This window comes from Sturnus vulgaris, chromosome 3, assembly GCF_052056855.1.
Source record: "Sturnus vulgaris isolate bStuVul1 chromosome 3, bStuVul1.hap1, whole genome shotgun sequence".
NCBI lineage: Eukaryota > Metazoa > Chordata > Aves > Passeriformes > Sturnidae > Sturnus > Sturnus vulgaris.
The window spans coordinates 28,516,665-28,538,189 of NC_142245.1; the positions used below are offsets into that span (position 1 = coordinate 28,516,665).

Here is a 21,525-nt window from a genome sequence, read left to right on the forward strand (position 1 = left end):
CCTGCATTGTAACCGGTAACAAGCAGTCAGAATATGTTTATCTAAAATATTTTTTAATTCTTATTCTAAAAATAGTCATTCTGTAGCACATGGAATGGCCTTCTCTAGGGAATGTGTTCAGCTGTAACTCCTGAGCAGCCTTGGAGCCACCTTGTGTGTGTGGGATGAGCGAGGTGTGTTTATTCCTGTTCCCTGGGTATCACGCTGTCCTGCTCCAGAGGCTCTCCCGTTACTGCCCCATTCCGCAGGGTGCCAGCTCGCGCTCCCCGCGCTGGGATCGCTTCATTCCATACTTGGGCACGTTTGACGTTAGGCTTTGACGCGTGCTGGAGCTCTGCAGCGAGTGGGATTAGTTGGCATTTGAATGCTGCTGCAGGTGTTAACTCATAAAAATGAAGCTGATCGGAAAATGCTCTGTGCTGCCTTTCAGGAAAAAAAAAACCCAACCATTTGGGCTGTGCTTTATTTTTCTGCCCCTTTTTCTTAAAATGGGGGTGTTTTATTTCTCTGTCCTTTCTGTTTAAAGGCTGAAGTCTTCTGTTTTTTAAATACCTCTCTAGCTAGATTTGAAATTTCATTATTGTTTCTTTCTTTGGCAGGCCTTCTGCTTGCTGCAGTTTTCTCTCCTTAGTCTACACTGTGGAGTTGAACAGTTGGGTATTTCTTACTTTCCTGAGCTAATTAGGGGAGCTGTGTGTTCATTAGGTTAAACTAATTGTTCCAAGAGAGCACCCTCTTGATAATGTCACTTTTGTAACCCTTTCATAATGAGAACAGTGTGCTGTGAGCCTGCAATAAGAAAGGATAATTAAAATGGCTTATTTAACTTTCTCATCTGCCTACTGGCTGCTTTATGATGCAGTTTGCTCAGGGTCTTTCATTAAAAAACACCCAGCTACTCTTTTCTCTCACAGCTTTTGCCTCACAGGGAGATTGTCTGATATGCTGCCTCTTCTGCTTGCCATGAGTAAAAGCATTGCAGCTTTTCAGCTGCTATCCTGAAAAATAGAATTAAGATTTTTGTGGCCATTGGTTTTTTTTTTATTTCACTGTTACTGGCATTTTTAGTCATTACCCTTTCTTTTTCTCTGGTTGTAGCCTGTCTTTGCAGTGTTGTTTCATCTCTCTTGTTGCTTCATTTCCCTTCCCTCCTGTTCTTTCCATTCAGTCTCCTGTCCCCGTGTTCACTTTCCTCTTTTGTCTAGTTCACCTGTGTGTTTTCATCCTTGATGTTGTGCCAGTCGCCTCTGCTCCCACAGCTGTATGATCTCAGTGTATTATGTAGTGTCAGCCTGACCCCTGTGATGGTGCTCCTGCTCTTCTCCCATCAAGTGAGATATCTTTAACACATGCTTGGACAGAGAGGAGATACCTGAGACATCTTTATTTTTAGACTGCTGTAAAATATCCTACTCTTCTTTTGCCAGTTTACTTAATGATAAACATTTGGTAATGCATTTTTAATATCCTTAATTATTTAAAGTATCTAATATATTCTCTTTCTGATTAACTGAAAGATAAATGATACCTTTTTTGATAGATTGCATTAACTATTGAACATCACAGTTAGGGCTTTCATCAGCTAATGCTATAATGCCAATAAATCAGGCCTTTTCTACATAGTAGGTTATAATATAATACCTGAATATTTTTCTCAACAAATAGACCTTTTTGTTTCCATAGGCAGAGTCAATAAATGAGGTAACTGTACCCAGCATTGAAAAATACAGGTATCAACTTGCATAGATAAGAGAGTGGTTTCATGGAACAAAGCAAGAGAGGCAGCTGACCAGTAGAGTGCCAAGCAAAGCTGGAGCAATTCCTCTTCCTTGGAAGGCTGTAAAATATTTCCAATAGCACTTGTCTCTGTCACCACTGGGCAAGGCAAAGGAGAAATGGAAAAACATAAGCATCCCTCTGACATGAGATGGGGATGTGACAAGAGGAGGAATGGTTATAAAAGGTTCATACAGGGTTGGCATTTGAAACCACCAGCAACCAAGATAAAAAAGGATGATGGTGAGCTTTGTGTGTGCGTGTGTCTTAAAAGACCACTGGAATCACTGAGAAGACTTGGAGGGTCTACATCAGCCCCAGAGTGTTGTAATGGATTTTTCAGCCAAACACAGTGTAGATTAACCTGTTCTCTAAGGAGAGTCTCTCAGCCTGGTTCTCCCCTGAGTTGAAGTGCCAGAGGCCAAGGTCTGTACCTGCTGCAGTGGATATCTCCACCTGCAGTGCCTGGCTGGCAGCTGGCCGAGCCGAGTGACAAATGAGACTTGTAGCTCCCAACTCCCAGTGGCTGGTTCTGCTGCTTCTCCTGTTTCTGTGGTAACAGCACTTGGATCAGCAAAAACAAGGTAGAATGAACATTTTAAAGCTCACTGATTTTAATGCATTGCCTTGTTTTTTAGCAGACTAGTTTCTATGGAAATGACTCTAAAGTCAACAGCTCTCTTGTTAATTTTAAGTGTTGATTCTGTTTTTTTGGGGGGTGGTGGTGTTTGTGACCTTGACTGCCATGTAAGTCAGTATTGGATATGTAAAAACACCATATGTAGGTTTCATGCCATTTTAAAACTTGATCAGATCTGACCTTTCTTTTCATGAAAATGGGAAGGGAAAGGTGGCTAAGGGTCAGCAGCTGAGCACTGTAAGTCTCATCAGTTTCCTGTGGACTTCCAGCAGACCTCAGGTTTCAAGGGGCACTATCCAGAAAACACCTACTTCCTTTCCAAGTGTCTGAATGTTAAACATCAGTAAAGAGACCAGAGAAAGTATTTCACCTGTTTTGCCCAGTTTTTATGTTGGTTTCAAGAAGGAGAGACTGCTCTCTGCCCCAAGAGAGGAGCTCTGTTTTAGGAGGCATTCAAGAGGTGCTTCTTTCAGTAACTGCTTGGATGTAGGTAGTTCTGGTCTGTTTTTTTTCCCAGACCAGCAACTGCTTCCTCTGCTGAACAGCAACATGCTGCTTTTCTGCCTACATCCTAGATTGGTCTGGTGATCAAGAATGGCTTGTAGGAAGAACTAAGTAATAAACCATAGATGTATCTACCCCTGCTTTCCTGGGGTTCTGGTGGACTGTAGCAAGTCTGTTTTTCAATGGAAGCTCTTGCCAGTCAGTAAAGCTTTCTCCTTTCCATGCTATAAAAAGAGATGGAGTGGGTAGTTGTAATGGTTAATTAAGTATAACTGTCAACTGATGTGAAATTATAAGGCCTGAAAATTCCTCTCAAGAGTTCCTTTTTCATTTACCATTTTAAATATCCAAGTTCATTCTAATGCTTGGAAGTATTTTTAACACTCATTCTGTTTTCCTTTTAATACCTATAATTGTGACATACTAGCATTGTTTTTAAGGAGACGTATTGCATTATTGAAATAAATCCTGCTTACATAAGTGTTAGCCTGAACAATCCATATTTTGTGGCATTATTTTGGTAATGCTGCAAGATGCTATTTCTGGCCTGCTGCAGCATCTTTGCTTCCTAATCAGTGTGATGTGAAGATACCTGTGTGCTATGCAAAACATGTGGTATATTTGTTAACAAAATGATAAATCAGGGAACTGTAACTTCTTCTAATTGCAGGCCCTATTTAGATTTGCAGTCTAGCAAAACAAGATTATTTTAAAGTACAGTACTTGTAGGGAATTTTAAACTGGTGTCCTGCCTCTGATAAAGGCCTGACATTTCACGGTGCCATCTAAGGTGCCAGCTTCAATCTTTCTCAAATTATATAGTTCCTTAAATAAAAATACAACCTTCAAAAGAAGTTTGTCTTGACTGCTGCCAGATACCTTGTTTTTATTGATCTAGAAATTTAGTTTGTATTTCATTGCATCTGGTCTGTTGCAGGTAGTTGTTTCACATAATGCTTTCTGTAAAGGCATGGAGTTCATATTATTTTTGTCCACTATTTCTAATTACGCAGTGCTACTGTGTAGGCTACTAATGGCGTTACAGCACTAAGGAGTCTTTTTAGACTCGAGTTAATAAATTAGGTGTCAGGGAAGCACGATTGATTTTCAAAACCAGCCATTGCCTGTGACTCTGATGATACTAGAGGGAAGCACTGAAATGAGATGTAACCATTGCAGGCCCCATGCTTACAGAGCAGAATTACTTTACATGACATCTTTCAGCAGTATGTGGCTGCCTGTCCAACAGGTTTACAGGAGTGGCCACAGTTCACTTTTTTTCTTCTCTATTTCATATATATTGCAACAGTCAGAGAGCTTTTTGGATGACCAGCCTCTGTTAGGGGTATGGACCTACCTGCAGTTTGATCCTAAGTCCCTTTCAACATGTAAAGCAAAGTCTCAGTTTGCACATTTGCATGCGACTAAGGTCAAGTACCCCTACAATTCTGAAGTCCTTCAGTAAAGGCATTAGTTGCAAGTGTTATTCTTTGTCTGATTCATACTAGGAAATTAGGGTCCCCTTCTCAAGTCTTAATCATGGAATAGTTTGAAGAGAACCTTTAGAGATCACCCAGTTCAATCCTTGCTCAAAGCAGGATCATCTGGAACAGGTTGCTCCAGGTCTCCCTCAGTTGTTTGGTTTGCAGGTTTTGTTTTTCTTCTAATGAACTTCCCCCAAACTTGTCTTTTCTTTATGAATACTTGTGCATCTCTGAGACAGAAAACCAGAAAGAAATAGAAGGGATTTTTAGTCCTGAGTGCAAGAAGTCTTGACAGCAGTTTTGTTGTCAGATTTAAATACCTCTGGTATATCTACTGATGAGCTTTGTGGACAGACAGATCTGGACCCACGACTGTCTTATCCTGGCTCCTAGTTGTCATTACTAGAATTTTTATATTGTATGAAAATGTGTTTTAGTAACTGCTGAGGGAACATGGGTGATTTAAGCCAACTTGTTTACCTTTGCAGAAGGCTTTAATAACATGTGTGGTTAAAGTAGCTCCACTGACAAGCAGTAATTCATTAAAGTTGAGCACTCAGTCATATATCCCAGCCTGAATCCAAGCCAGAACATTCAGCAGTTTTGACACTGTGGGCCAGATGCCAATTTGGAGTTAGGTCTGGAGCAGTCACACTGATCTCCAGGCTTGTGTGGAGTCACCAGTAACAGAGTAGTTCAGTACCATGGCTCGTGTCTGCACAGCAAGAGAGAAGTGTCACTTGGACATTAAGATGAAGTTGTCCTATGAAGAGAATATACACTGCTCCCTGCATACCTGGGATCTGGATAATCAGCAACCTCTATTATAGCTGCAGGCAGTGTACTTGTTGCTCTCCTTAGTTATGTGCTACTTGGTTTTTTGTGAGAGGTCTGTGGAGGCGGTGGGAATTTGACACTGGTATGCCAGGGTAGAAGAATGTAAAGCTTTGCTAGGCGGGGAGTTCTCATAGTAGGAATGAAGGAACTCCATCCATTAAGAGAAGGAGCAGGAAGCATACATGAGGAAAAGAAATTTATACACTTTTATGCTTTGTTGTCTGCAGACTTCCAGAGCCACAGAAGTGAAATAATTTATGTAATAGTAATTTCAGACACTAGAGAATCTTAAAGAAAATGCTCTACATAAAACTTACTGGTAAACAAACGAAAGAAAATCTGCTAAGAAGTTCCCTTTTGAACAGATAGCCTAAAATAGTGTGCTGGATCACAAAGAGCATGTGATACACTTGCATTCATTATAGATGTTAACTTTTCTGCCAAGTGAGACATGGTTCTAATAACATGATGCTGCTCTGACTGTCAGGACTGCTCTTTACATCACTGCTTACAAACATATTTCTTTTTCTGACAGCATTTTAAATCTTGGCTCTTTTACCCTTGGACATTCAAACTTATTTTTTATGTTCCTGATGCAAATCATGGAAGGCTTTGTACAGCCATTATGAGAGACAAAATGCAGCAGAGACGTGTAATGTTCACCCTCAGGTGAAGAGCCAACCAGCCATCCTAGAAAATGGAGGTGAAAGTTGGGCTTCTGTGGTGGATCTTTTTACAGCATGGAATCACCATGCCAAAGGATGAGGGGGTTGATTGCATCAGGTCTGCTGCTCTTGTTTATAAGCAGTGATTTAGTAATGCTGCAGACTTCTTTCTCTAGAATGTGTGGGTTTTTTTCAAGCGGTGCAGTCTGTTAATTTTGGCAGCCTGTTTCGATAGTAGAAGGTGCCCAAGTAGAACTTCTTCAGAATTTCTAATTACTCTATTTGTTCTTATTTTTGAGGTATAATGTAGGACTGAAAGAGTGATGTGTTCTCTTGTTATTTCCACCCCATTTCCTTCTAGATTTCAGATGCTATAGACCATCTTCAAGAAGCCCTGCAACTGTGCAAAGATGACATGAATTCACTTCATCTACTGGCCCTCCTCTTTTCAGCTCAGAAGCACTATCAGCATGCACTGGATGTTATCAACATGGCTGTTGTTGAATACCCAGAAAGCTTTAGGTAAGAGTTGTTGCCTGGTGCCATACATCCAGTCAGGAATGAACTGCTCACTAGCTCTGTTGTTCTCAGTTATACGTAAGGAACCTGTGAAATCACACGTGTAACAGGTGTGTCACTCTCCTCCTGGAGAGAGTATTCTTTTACTTTCTGTCTTCACAGTCTTTCTGTAATCCTTATGCTTGCTTTCTTTTCCAGTATTTGTCTTTCTGTATTGTGCTGATGGTGTTGTTTCCTGTACATCTCCTTGTAGTTCTGTGTATTTTTCTTTAGATGTGGAGGAATGAGCGTGAGACAACTATGACAGCATCTGTATCACAAATAATTTTATATTTGGCAACTTCCTGGTTAAAACCAAATTCTTCTTGCATTGACCATTGTTTTGACGTTCATCTATGACACAATTTGCAGTGATATGACAGCTGGGGAAAAGATATTTGAAAATCACAGCTGATATAATGTATAGCTGAGAGGAAGGATGATTTCCCTGCCTAGGAGTAGGTTTGAATCAGCACAGACTTCTTGGAGCCAAAGTTTTCCACTGTTCTATGTTTGACTCAGACCTTCATCCATCTGAGGGAGGTAAATTGAATTCCATGCAATTTACTGTCATGACCTTTCAAAACAACGAATTTGTCTGTTCTGTGCAAAAATTAAAGCTACTGTAATATTCTCTGGTGATTTCATACTAGCTGAGTTTCTCAGCCAAACTGCAGAAAATCCTATTGCATTGCCAGAAAAACAACTTTCATTTGGAATTGCCTGTATTTAAATGGTGTTCTAAACCTGTGCATCATTGTCTTTAGATAGCCTGCATTCTCAGTAGCAAGAGGGAGCAGCCTCCACAGGTTTAGTCCAGAAGCTGAGTGGAATACTGTCTAAACAGGTCAAAGGAAGATTGAGGGTGTCTAAATGTGAGCTTGAATGCTTTAGGATCTTTCAGAATTATGTTGCTCTATCAGCATGTAATGTTTTTATTGCAAGCTTATTAAAAGTAGCTTTGCTGCCTGTGTTTTTGAGGTTAGTTACTTTGTGTATGTGAAGAGCTAAGACTGCCAATGCACGTATTTAAGAATGAAGTGGAAATTGGTAAGGGAATGCTCTTAAAATGATGCCAGCATCTTTTCAGAGTGTGAACATAGGTATAACTGAAGCAGGAAATAGCCCAGTGGCTGCTGAATTGTATTTCAGGGCTTTAAAGTAATAAACATAGTAAAAAATCCTCATACAGTCAAAGGTCACATTGTACAGTCGGAGATCAGATGTTTGTTGAAGACTGCAAAAACACCTAAAGATACACAAGACAGAGGAAGAGGTTGTTTATGTCAGGAGAGGAGTGTTTGCCTTGTCCCATTGACCAATTGGTCCATCATGTCCTGGATCTTTCCCCCAGCAGTTACTGATTATTTACGTTTTAGGGGAGGACAAAACATAGCAAACATTGTATGCAAAGTAGCTTGGAGGACTGCTGGGTGGGTTCCTTTGAGCTGTCTGGTAATCTGATTTCCCCAAAGCTGAGAAGAATATTATCTCTTATGTTTCTGTGAGTGTGAATTTTGATGTGCACAAAGACCTTTGTCAAGGAGTAGCAGAATAGGGTTTTTTGATAGGAACAATTAGTGTTGGTAGTGAAGGTCCAGGTTCATGCTTGCTGCTAGACACAGCTTGCTAAAGTGTGTGCCCTTGGAAGGGCCCCTCTTTGCTCCTTGCATGCACAGGGATGTATAACAAGGCTGACAGTGAGACTCATTCACAGGTACACATGGATGGAGGAGTAGGGGCTGGCTTCTTGCCTCTGCTGTGTAACTACCCTGTCTCCATGTGGGTCTTTCTCTTAACCAGCCAGCAAGTAACTCGTGAGTGAAGGAATGGAAAAAGAATGTCAGAGTTGCACGGCAAGAAAAAAAAGAACCCTTAAAAAAATAGAATTAAACAAGTGTTTCTGAAAAAAAGAAATGGGAATCCAATAAAGAAGGGAAAAGCAAGAATAACAGTACATCTATAGTTTGTACCAAATTTGAAACCATTATAGGCTTTCTAGTGCAGTTTATGCTAGAAGGGCTTTACTGCTTTGTAAAACCTCTTTGAAGGGACAAAGACTTGATACTATTGTGTATCTCCAGTTGCTACTGCCTTATAGAAAAATGCTAATTTTACTACTGTATGGAATGACTTCAAGATGTTTCATGTAAATAGTGTAGGCAAGTTCAACTGCATGATTTTAAAGCTGTATTTAAAAGTGGTTGATTTTTTCCAGTTCACATTTATATGAACCAGGCAACTGTGTAATGTGGTGCCTGAGGGCTTCCTTCCTAATGACATCTCTTTTTGGAAGCATAGTTTGATGGCATGTATCGAGATAAGATGATGAAAGCTGCATTAAGGGACCTTAGGGCTCTGTAGATGGCAGAAAAAAAGCCCAGAAGCATTACTTAGATGTATATCCTAAATAAAAGAAAGCATAAGATGTAAAAAATTAAGGACTCAGCTGACCCAAACTACAGCCATCTCATACTGTTTCCTTGGTCTCTGTATGTAATTAAAATGAGTTAGTTCTTGCTTTTTTGGTTTTATATTAAATCCTCTCATTACAAATTTTAAAGAAGAGAGTTTTCAGGGTAGTTCATGTTGGCTGAAGCAATTGGAAAAAATATATCGCAATGCTCAGCTAACACACAACATTCTTTGGCATGAACTTCATAATACTGACCTAAATATCTCTGAAAGTGCCTCTTGTTCATGTGTCTAAGCATTTACTGCACATTTCTGAGGTTGATGTGGTGCTCAGGGAGGAGGGATGTGAAATGCAGGCACCGAATACAGCGAGAGATGCAGTGGTTTGGATTGAGCAATTGAAGAGCTGGATATGCAAAAGGCACACAATGAACTTAGGAAGATGACTTCTTGAAGAGTGGCATGTAGTAACAAATCCATTACATTACAGTCAGTGAATGACTGACTGAATTTGAACACTTGACTGTACTGTCAAGCAATGATGGAGGAAGACTTTATAAAAGAGGAATGAGAGCCAGCTATGCTGAACATATTGCAAGATGGGGTGAGTCAGAAGAAATACATTGTCTTGCCATGACTATAAAAGATAGAAATAGCAACCTTTACATGGAGGGTGTCATCTGAAAAATTGCTGACACCTCTCTGTGGGGTGAGACTGCCCAGGATAAAACTTAGTGATTTTACATCCTGTCAATGCTGGTATGCTTTTAAAAGAAGCAAATTAATGCAGTACTAACACCTCACTTTGGTTTATATTTTTGAAAGGACTATCTTCAGCACATTTGGGTAAGAAGACTCCTGTTAGCATCAGGTGTCTCCCCTCCAGGTCAGTCATGCTAATCATAAGCCTTTCTGAAGATGGGTTTGTGTAATTTTTTTCCAGTTCAAAGGCCAGCCTTTGGTTAGTGTTCTACCTGAGTCTGGCAGTGATTACCTCTGCAGGCTTCTCTCAGGGAAGAAATAATGTTAGTCAACACTCCTTTGCCCTCCAGGTGATCTTCTTCATTGTTAATTTAGAAAGAATTTTGCCTTTTAAAGTCTGTGTCCACCTCACAATGTTCCATGCAGAAGTCCCATGGGTCTAGCAGCCTGCAGAATCCACCACAGAGCCTAACATACTCCTTTATTTTCAGCTAGTAATATTTCCTCCTTCCAGTTTTGCATTTGTGAAAGTGTCTTTGCCTTCCTAATTCAGCCACTCTCCAGACTACTGTTTTGTCCTCTGGTCATCTTTTAGCTCTAATTGGTTAGCTTCCAGCATTGGAAAAAAATTAATGTCTATACCAAGCATAAAGTTGGAAAGAGCATATCAATTTTATGGATATTCTTATTAGCCCCAGACTGCTTATCCAAAGCTGTTCTGTTGTCCACCAGGTAGTTTCCTGTTTCCTGGATGGCTCCCCATTAGGTTAGAACAATACAATCCTCTGGCATAACATGTCATCTAATTGCTACCCAGTGTGATGGTGAATGTTTTGTTAAATGATTATGTCTCTGTGGCAGTTCTGCATGTTGCATAGGGGTTGTAGCTCTCTTAAATGAACAGATGCTAATATTCCTTCTCTTTCTAGACTATAAGTCACTATTCTGTTGCTCTCAGAGTCTGTAAACTAGTTACAAAGAGAAATAACAAAAACTTTTAGGAAGCACTGCTGTTCTACACATAAAGACTCAAAAAGAAACAGGTGGGTTGGTGTTTTGGAGCAATGTAGCTGTCAAATACAGGTGCTTTTGTTCTACAAAAAGCTAGCACAAAAGTAATTGCTGTTAATGTAGTGAAAAAAGGCTCAGAAGGCCAATAAATATTAAACGTGTATCTTGGAAAATGTTTATAAAAATGGAAGTAAATTCTGCTTGGGGAATTGTGCATTTTGTCTTGGTGTTGGTGTTGTTTTGGCAGAAATGTGGGTTTTTTTTGTTACAGCCAGCCCTCAAAATATAAAGTCCTCTTCTAGGTTAGAAGTGGTTTACTGACAGAAAATGTCCTTGATTTCATCACTGCTACATAAATTTCATTAAGGGCATGTGAAGTAATCGTCTGGCAAGATTTATTTGTCATAGTCTGGTGCAGGCTTACTGTGGGGAGAGCTATTCTGTGGAATATAAGCAATGTCATTTACCAGGTGCTTCCATTCGCCTCAAAAAAACCCCAACTCTGTAAATCAGGGTCTCAAAATGCAGGATTGAACTGTCATTTCCAGTTTGAATTCTCTTTCCATTGCTTGTCAAGCCCTTTCTTGTGTGTTGAGAATAAACTCATGCCTTCTTTGAGCCATATCTTTATGGGCACTGGTACAGTCCTGCAGTACTGTTGACAGCAGTAAAGTAGATTTGTGTTCTTGTCTGTAATCTTTATGGGGAACACAGAGTCAGCTGTCTCTCAGTTGATGGTTTGCCCACCTTTGTGTTGTGGTGATTACACTACCTCTGTTAAGTGATGGTAGTTGTGCCCCCTACCCCTCCCACCTCAACCCCAGGGATTACAGCTGTGAATGCCATGGAATTGTTTTATCACTTTTCTCATGGAAGTGGTGGTGGCCTCTTAGCTTTAGAGACTCAGATCAGCCCATTTATTTGATTCTAGTTTATCGTTAGGCAGGAGGCAAGGAAGCCAGTACATCTTGGTTAGAGAACAGCTTGTTAAAATTCTAAGAATACTGTTTTGTTTGAATTCCTCAAGGGTGTAGGATCTAAAGCAAGGACTGATTAATATTTTGGCTGTAGCATCTGATCATGCTAGACAACTTTTATAAACAGGATATTCAAAACTTTTGAGCATGGAGCTTTTGTAATCTGACTTCTTGTAGTGGTGTGTTCACACCCTGGCTGGTGAGAGTGACCCAAAAATGTTTTTATTTCTTTATTAACCCCCTCAGACAATAATGCAAAGTAATAAAAAACATAGGAATGTACTTGAGTGATGTAACAGTACTGTACTTTTTTCTCTAGTGCTGAGTAAATGGCTACTGCTTCCTTGCATTTAAGGCCTTTATAGTGAGCAGCAGTGCTTCTAGATGTTTGTATTGGCATTGGAGAGGTAACACTAGTTGTGCAAATACAGACATAAGGAATTTAAGAATAGATTAAAAAATGCAGGAATAGCATGGCTCAGTTGAGTTACAAGCCACAGGTTGTGTACTTCAGAGCTCTGTATATCTGCCTTAGCAATGAGTTAGTCCCCTCAACACACACTTTGCCCCCTAGTAAGGGCCATTGTCTTTTGAACAGCTGCAGCATGTTCTGCTTTATATTGAAAGGAAGCATTTAGGAGCTCTGACTGTCTACGCTGGATACCAGAGTGTTTTGAAAAATAGTATGGGTATTATCTAGGTAGCAAAGTCATTGTCAGTAGGAACTTTTAGAAATGGAGTTTAGCCATAGTGTGTGCATGTAGGAGTTGTCCACGGTGAGAAGGGACTTAGTGATTGAGATCCCTGTGTTTCCACCAGGTGATTTTGTGACCTCCAAAGAGGAGGATCCCCAGGAGAACCTAAGGCGTGCTTGCTGCCTGGAAATCAAGAAGAGAAGCAAGGGAGAAAAGTAATGTTGGTGTGGGAAGCCCAGCTCTAAACTTTCCCCTCCTGCTCTGGGGTTACACAGGTGTTCAGTGGGGCTGAATGGGGTGCCAGCTTTCATTAGCAACTTCAGACAGTGATTCTGGGGAAAACAGGGTTTTGGAGCCTTCCTGAACTCCTCCTTCAAGGCACTCTCAATATATGGATAAAGGAGAAAACAAAATAGCCTGCTTGTCTTGTTTTTTCATTACTTCACATCTGGTGAAGGTGAAGGCTTTGGAAAGTCTGCTGTTAAACATGCAGATACAATAATCTGAAATTGTTTCCTGAGGCTCTCAAACTGATTACCAGAGAAGTATGGGAAAATATTTTCTAAATTTTCTGAGGCCTTTAAAAAGTCTCAAATGCAAGGATGATCAAGAGTCATTTTCTTTGTTGGGAATTGGATTTTGAGAATAAAAAGCAGAATTCACAGAGAATTACTGTTGGTAATCATCACTGGAAAACAGATCCTGAAATACGGAGAGGCATGGATGTTATGCTTAGCAAATTGTTTTTCAGTGCAGGAAATTACTTTCCAGGAAGTCTGCAGTGTGGTCAAACTATGTTGTCTTGAGATGAGCAGAGTATAATGCTCTGATCACTCAGTGAAAGGGTTGGCTTTTTTATTTCCATCTGGAAATTTCAGACTTGAGTTACTTCTGCTCTAAGGTCCTAGGAGTATTTATTTATCTAATGAGAAGAGCACAAAATGTTTTAATTTGTATTTTCTTCAAAAGAAGAGGGAGGGGGATTAATTCAGATGTTCTGAAGAACTCACCAGGGAACACAAACTAAATATGGTAATTTTTCAGCCACAGATGTGGTTTTTACCTTCTGAAAGCAGGGAAAGCCCTTGCTCTTCACTGTCTTAGAAATACTTGCAGTAATTGGCAATAATTACATCTTAGATGGTAAGTCAGCTTCTGTTGCCATTGTCATTCATTTCTATACAATCAAATATGTAAGCAGGCACAGTCATAGTATTTGACATTAGTCACTATTGGTGTTACTTAATATTTTAGTCTATGTTTGTAAAGGAAAGATAATGATGGAGATGCTATCATAGAGAGGGAGGTTGTAACCTCTAAGTACTGTGTTACCAACATGTATTAGAAAATATCATGACATATTTCTTATTATGCTAACATTTTTACAACACGAAAGATAATATGAATCATTTACTTTCCCTTATTCAATTTTGCCTTGACTTGAAGCTTTCTGTTATGTATGTAGTTTGGCATTAAATTTGTCATAAGGCTGTATTTAGGAGGAAGAGGGAATATCAGGATATGGAGTGCTAAATGGCCTAATCAAGCGGTGCAGTCATTAGCAGAGTTTTTTCCTACATACACCAACAGAAAATTCAACCCAGAATGATGCAAATATGACACAGAATTGTGTTTCTGAGCACTGCAGCTGGACATGTGAACTGCTGGAAGTTAATGCAGTACTCATTCAATTTGTCTCTATCAGTTGGAGAAGTGGCAGGAGGTTGATACCTAGAGCCTCAAATCAAGTTCATACCAGTAAGTAGTTGAACTGAAATTCATAGTGAATAGACTCCTGGACATTTTGAATAATATTTATTTTTTCCTTCTGCAATCTGGCCATTTGCATCTACCGTCTGGGTGCTTGTGATGACTTGAGATTTTCCTGTAGTTTTTCTTGTGTTTTCTCAGGAAGAGGTCAGTGTCTTTCCATTGATGGTAGGATATGTAGTACAGTGGAGTCTGGACCTGGGTGGGAATACACATGTCTCTGCAGTCTGTGTAGTGAGCAGGAGAGAGATGGCCAGTAGGCAAGGAGCTGTGTTGCTAGGTGAAAGAGGAAGCTCTGCCTCCTGCCCCATGAGTTTCATCAGTCAGACATTTTGTATGATTCTTCAAAATGTAGGCACTTTCTGTGTTGGGAGGAAAAAGGGAAAAACTCTCTCACTTGGCATTTTGGTAATGTTAAAGTGTGAAATAGCAGACAGTAGGAATGATGTCACCCAACATGAACCAAAGGAATACAATACTGTGAGCTGTGAGAAGCAGCTTTGAGTCTTCTCCAGCCCTGAACAGACCATTGCAGCAGAAGTGCTTTGAGGGGCCAGCGTGATGCAACATTGCAGAATGGCACTTGAGGAGAAGAATGTACAGCATCTCCCACCCCTAGGTGCATGTGCCAGGGGCCCACCAGAGTGGAACTCCCTACCAGATGAAGATGCAGGAATGACAGATGGGCACTGAGTAGCCTGGATCTCCGAGTTTTTTGCAAGGCAGGTGTTAAGAATGAATACTTGAGGTAGCTTTAAAAAGCAGCAGCAAGGGTATCAGTAAAACCCAGATTTCTCAGATCGCAGTGCAGCCTCGAAAAGAGGTGGGGATGCTCCACCACAGCAGGCAGAGAACTGGTGGTAACTAGCAGTGTGTAGCAGACAGGGACTCTGAGAGTAACAGGGTCAGGGATTTTCTTGGTCTGCACAGAGTGGTCTCCAAGGTTTAGGTGGCCCATGTACTGTGTTAAAACAAAGCTAGCAGTAATGTGTGCCTCAGGAAGGCACTGGTAGGTGGCATGGGGCCAGTGTTCATTTAGGGTAGTTCATGTTGCTGCCATCCAGCTGTGCTGATCTCACCCCTGGAGGGTTTTTAATCTATGTGGGATTGCTTTAATCTGTGCTCTACCTCCATTTCCAGAAAGAATGGCTCCTGAGAGAGAGAGCACTGAGACTTTGGCTGCCTTTGAGCCACCACTATAGTGCTATTCTGTAGTAGGATTTGTTGAAAGCTGTGCACAGTAATATTGGGAGTTTATTGTTTGGAAGGATTTGTGGTTTGTTTGGTTTTCTTTGCATCCAGAGTGCTTATGTGAATTACTTCATATACATTTATATGTAAAAGTCAGGCTGCATATACTAAATTATCTTTCAGTGAAAAACATTCTTCTGAAACTAAACTGGATGGTACATTTTCTTGTTTATTGCTCTGCTGCTAAAGCAGATGGAAATGTCTGGAGTCTCCTTTGTTGCCAGGAGTATAGACTATGTCCCATCTTAATCAAGAGGCTGCACATTGTCAGTTTGGAAATGCCAGCTAAAACAAGGCTTTTGTTTTTCAAGTCCACTTAAGGAAAAAAGAGATTCAATATATATTTACTCTTTGGAGCCTTCACACCAGATGATTTTCAAATACAATAGGGATTGAAGCCTGCCCTACTAGCAGCTCTGGAATTGTGTTGCTTCTTTTTCTGTGGCAACCAGCAATAACCTGCTGCTTCACTGGCCACCTGTGAACATCAGGGTTTCCACAGCAGGGGAATGGTCCTGTGTGAAATGCCCCTGGGGAAGAGGAAGGGAGATCCTACAGGATAAAGATGTCCAAATGTGTGTTGTGCACTATCTTGTTTTGCAGGGCAGGAAAAATTTGAAAGCTTGTGGTCTTTGGTGTTATTTCCCTTTTCCACACTGCCCTAGACAGGGTGTATTTCTTGGTTTTGGCAGACAGATTTTACCCCACATGTGTAAGACTGCTTTTGAGTGAAGTCCAGTTACATTTCTTCCAACTGGGGAAAAAAAAGAAAAAGCAAAATGCATCTGGACACTGTTTTAAAAGGTTCAACTGATACACAGGGAAAGGAAGACGGCAAAGCAAGCTTGACTTAAGGCTTACCCTTACCCTTTCACTTCATTTTTGGGGTGATTTGGAAGCAAACATGTTAAACTTCTGCAATGTTAGTTTATTATTTAAGCCCTGTGATGATACTGTGAAGGACAGTATCTAAATAAGCTGCTGCAGAGGGATTTTATTCAGCTCATTAGCTGTGATAGCAACACTGAAAAGTGTATAGGGAACTCTAGTAAAGATTTTTGATGTTCTAGAGGTCAGTCTAGTCTTAAAAGAAAAAAATAACTTCTTCAGATGCCCCACTGGCTCAAAAACATGTGTAATCCTTGCAAGGTTTTTTTAATTTATGTTCATCAGTTATTAATTTAGACTTTACTCAGTTTTTCACCTAGATCTCCTGCAAACTTCTGATGCAAAAGCTGTATTTTAGATAAGGCAGTATCTACTTCTGATCTCATCTAATTGGCCTCTGCACATGGCAGAGCAAATGTCTCATTTTATATGGTTTAGCAACTTGCACCCTGAACCCGGGAATTCTGGGCATAAAAAAATACCGTAGCTGAACAATAATTTATTTTTTCTCTTAAGACAGTCTAAGCAACGGTACAGTGTAAAGTTGCAGTGCCACAAAAAGAGAGAAGCAATACTCACAAATTATGTATTCCAGCAGGTACTCATTATTTGCCTACATACATGAGGCTGTTAGTCTGGGATTAGTTGCCAGACGTACAAGAGACAGAAATCATGGTTTTAGGTGTCAGTGCAAGCACTGTTATTACAGGGAAGAACCAGTGAAGCAATTCTGTATCCAAACAGCACCTTAAGGAAATCATGTTTCTTACAGGGTAGAGCAGATTTGCCCTTAAGCGCTTATAAGGCTGTAATAAGCTGTAAGACTGGTTGCAAATAATGTCACAGCTGAAAAAAAAAAAGTATTGCTCAGTCATTAAGGACAAAGCCCTGTAGAGGTTCTCACAAATGAATGAATAAATTTGAAATGCCTCCTCTGATGTGTGAACTCTGAAATTAACACCACACTAAGAATAGTACATGGTGTCAGCTCTGAGGGCGGAAGGGAAGGAGAAGATACTCTCTTCCAGTCTTCTGTAGCATTCAAATTGCTTAAAGCTTAAGCTAAGTAGCCTAAATGGCTACATCTGCCATTTCAGAAGTTAACTAAATACTGCTGTAGTAGAAATATCCCTGATCATTGGTTTGACCCAAACCTTGAGCAATGCTTACTGCAGGAAAGCAAATGTACAAGCGGATGTATTTTCTGACCTTGGCACTTATTTGGTGCTTACAGTCACTGGCAGGCAGGTTCTGTGTGGGCTGTTGGCCTTTTAAGAAAATGCTTAGTGTCTGGATTTCAAGCTGAAGAGAAGGAAGGCCACGCTGTTTTACCCTACCCAAGTAGGGGAAAAAAGCACAGCTGAGAATGGTGCAGATGGCCTGAAGCGGACTGGCACATCGTGCTGGAGTATCAGCATCAGATGACTACCTTAAAAAGTGTGGTTCTGTCATCTCCCTGTTTTCACTGGGGATCTCATAAGCTGCTTTTCCAAGATTATCCATAATAGCAGTTTGCCTAGCTGAAAATATCCCCCACAAGAATAAGAAGAAAATTATATGAAACCAGAATATATTAAAGGCCAAGAAAGAGAGCATATTTCTTTTTTTCCTATGGATGTTAAACCTCATCAAACTAAGCTGATGAAAATATAATGAAATTAAAAAATTGCAGTGCTGCAGGATGTGTTTCCTACATGGTGTGCTTCCTGGCTCCAGGCATTTTTTCCCATCAAGTTCAGTGGTCAGTCAGCAAATTTTATTAAGGTTGATTGCCAATTTCTCTTGTACCTCAAAGCCACTGCTAAGAGTGTTAATTTTCCAGGGAGAAAGTCACTGTTCCCTTGCACAATGCACAGTCCATCTAAATTCCCTCACAGTTGTAGTGTGTATCGTGAACAATGTTGATTATGTTTTCAGCACTTAAATAGTGCTGTTAAGCTGCTGCTCAAGAGTGTGCCCTATTTGGCACAAAAGCATTTTGAGTTTGGGCTTGGAATAGAATTTGCAAGGGGGACGGAGCACAGAGCTGGTACTTTCTGAAGTTTAAGGCTGCAGTTGCGTCGAGGTTTTATATAACAAATACTTCATGCCTTAGTCAGGGCCACTTGTAGTGACAGTAACTATAGTAACAAAACAAAGTTTCTGGCTAGTGAAGGAGCATTTCCAATGAGCAGGACATCAGTTTCTGATCCAGCCCCTGAAATATGCTTATTTATCAGTTTTGTGTGCGATGCTATTTTAATAGCTACTACTGTATTTTCAAACGTATTTAGAAATTTTCATTTGTTTGCTCTTGGTGTGGTTTTTTTTTTCCCTCTTTTTCCTAAAACCTATGGAGGGACTTGCTCCTTTTGCCTTCAAATGGAAATGTTCTAATTATATTCCTGCTTTTTTAACTTGTTTTCCCAAAGAAATGGGGATTATGCAGTTGGGCTTTTTATACCTTGAACACTTTTGGAAATACTGGTTGATTTAAAACAGGTTTTGACAGTCTGTTAAAAGTCCTGAAGATAAGTTTCTGCAAGTTTTCTAAAAGCAGCCTGCTGAGTCAAGGCTGGAGGGGGCAGGCAGAGGCGACCCATGTGGTGCCAGGGTTAGCAGCCACCAGCAGGGACAGGGACAGCACATGGGGACATGGCAGCAGCACTGCTAGGGGCTGGTGGCTCTGGGAGAAGGGATGGCTGGGGCAAACACAGACAGATTGCACTGGGGGACAGGTGCAGAGGATGCAGATCTGTAGGAAGTTGCACACCACCTGGGGAAGGACAGTTTGTGGCATTTAAATGAAGACTATATAAATGCATACTGTTTGTTTCTGTGTCTTATCTGCTCATTTGCATGTGTAACAAATCATAGCAGAATGAGTAAGGAAGGAAAGGAGGGATGCTGCAAGTGGTAATCAGCACATCTTAACAAAACCTGCACATGTTGGAGGCAGGTAAAAGGCTGGGTCTCAGCAAGGCCTGCAGGAATGCACCTCTCTTGGAAACCAGGGAATGGTACTTCTTGAATTTTCACAGAAATTCTAACCTGAAAGTGATGGTCTGGTTAAATAACAACAGAAAGAATTATAATTCTATTAATAAAAAGGTCTTGTGAAACTTCAGTGGAAAGCTTTTCTGTTGCCAAAGGGGTGTTTTATGAGGAGCAGAAAGACGTTTTTAAAGAAAGCATGGCATTTGCTGAAGCACACTGAAAGCACAGGAATGGCCCCAAAGCTGTGATTGCTTGGACAATCTGCCTGTGAGTTTCCTTATCCTGACTTCAAAAATTAAAGAAGTGTTGTTTTGGTTTTTTTAATGTGATCCCTAACCCTCTCTTCTATTGTCTGTGAATTGTCTTTTCTAAAGTTCGGTAACTTTCTGTTCAAATGGCTCGTGAACCAATTTACATTATGAGCCTCCAATAAAACTAAATGTGTTACTGCACTGTATTTCCTCTTTCCGGCAACAGTTACTCGCTCCTACTTATTCTCTAGCCATGTGGTGGCAGAGCATTTGGAGCACGAGGTGAGGAAAATAGAATGGAAAAGAGAAAAAGAAAGCCAAAAATCTGTTCTTTGGAGTTGAGGAAAGGTAGAAAAATTTATCTGAAGCTTTTATGTAGTTCAGAAAATATGTACCTCAGAAAATAGGTAATTCACCTTTTCTGCCTAGTGAGAGGTTGTTTTTCCAACAGCAGACAGGGAGCAAAAAGGTGTTCTTTTGCAAAAGCACGTTTCCTGGATGGTGTATAATTGTAGTAAACCATTTCAGCTCCAGATTCCTTGCAATGATACTCTTTCTGAATTTCCCAGGAGCCCTGTGATGCATGAAACATTTTGTGATGTTTGTACACCAGTGAAATGCAGCTGTGATTGGGAAAGAGTAGAACAGCTGTGTAGCAAGGACCAGTAGTACGTATCTGATTAGACTGTGAAGTTAGGAAGAATAATCTGCAAATTGAAGTTGACAGGATGGTTGTAGAGAAACAGAATACAGAGAACAGAGCTGGAGTTTTACCACATCGTATAAGCTAGCACCTGTGTGAGAAATGTGACTTAGGCTTCTTAATATCTTCAGTTAATTAAGACTTGGGTTTTACATTTCATTTAAAATAATGTTCTAACAAGGGATGGGATGAGTATTAAAATGTTTGAATCTTAAGGGGACAAATGTAATCTTAAAAGCTCCAAATAAAATCAGTTTAGTTCAAAGTGTTAAGGAAAGCTGACCATATATAAATTAATCTACCTCTTTTATTTGACAATTGTAAAGATTTTTTTTTCTTCCTTTAAATCCGCCACAGCACTAAATCCCATAATAGAACATTCTAAAATAAGTAGAACTGGCTGGCTTTTCTATCTCTGCTGCACAGTTCTGGTGAGTGTTATTAATGAAAAACTCAAATTTTGCTTTTCTCTCTCTTCTTAGAAATTAATTATAGGATGAGGTAATGCAGGCAGTAAGTTTCAGGCTTCATTCTACTGTTTTGTTTTCCCAAGAGCATTTAACTTTGTGTTGTGGTATAGCAGCTCTAAGAGTACTGCAGTTTCTGCACGGTGTCTTCTGCATAGGTGTTCATGTAATCAGTGGTGAACAAACCAGTGCTTGTGGATTGGACAGGTTCATCCCTTGGGTTTTTCTAGAACAAACTTCCCAAAGCTGTAGATCACAGTTCCAGGCAGGATGGTGGTAGTATTGAAAAGAGATAGCAATACAGTAGTTGGTGTAGCTCCATTCTATGGGTACAAGGGCCTGAAATGCTGAAATCACTGCTTTTAGGGTTGTCTCTTTCTCCTTCTGCCAGTCCACCATGCTCATAAAAAATTTATTCATAAGTGGTTTGGGGACTGGTCTGTGCTGTTAAACTTAAGAAAAACGGTCTGAGGATCCAAGCAGAGACAGAATTTAGAGCAGTCATGGTATTTCTTCCACTCTTGTAATTTAGGCCTGCTTCCTGAGTAGCAATAATAAACCATGGAATGACTCATTTGACAAGGTAAGTTTAGCTTTTATTTATGGCAGCAAAAGAAAAATTTACCAAGTGGATGCCTCCTGATGCCCTGCCCATGGGAGAGGAGAGGAAGAGATGAGTCCAGTGCCCTGGCTGGTTTTTCACACTCGTGCAGGGAGTCACACAGTTGTGTTGTTTATCCAGGGAGGGCACATTTATGTGAGCAGAGCCTCTGTGTGCTGCTGCAGATGCTGCCTCCAGTGGAACAGTAGGCACACAGTGGTGTCTTTAATTGGGATGGAGCTGTATCAAGCCACATCAGGCTGCCCTGTTAACAAGAGGAACACACAGCTTACGTGGAGGCAAAATGTTTCAGTGGTTTAATCTGTTTCCCAGGGTGGTCTTTGCTGGGTTAAC

General features: G+C 40.4%; 1 protein-coding gene across 10 annotated transcripts in view; it reads left to right on the forward strand.

Moving 5' to 3' along the window:
* TTC7A (tetratricopeptide repeat domain 7A) overlaps positions 1–21,525 on the forward strand; it is a 210,488-nt gene that overhangs the window by 117,128 nt on the left and 71,835 nt on the right. For all 10 annotated transcript variants that reach the window (XM_088162812.1, XM_088162811.1, XM_088162813.1 and 7 more), the window contains one exon: positions 6,268–6,428. In XM_088162812.1, the coding sequence (XP_088018938.1) occupies positions 6,268–6,428 (161 nt within the window). The remainder of the gene's footprint in view (positions 1–6,267; positions 6,429–21,525) is intronic.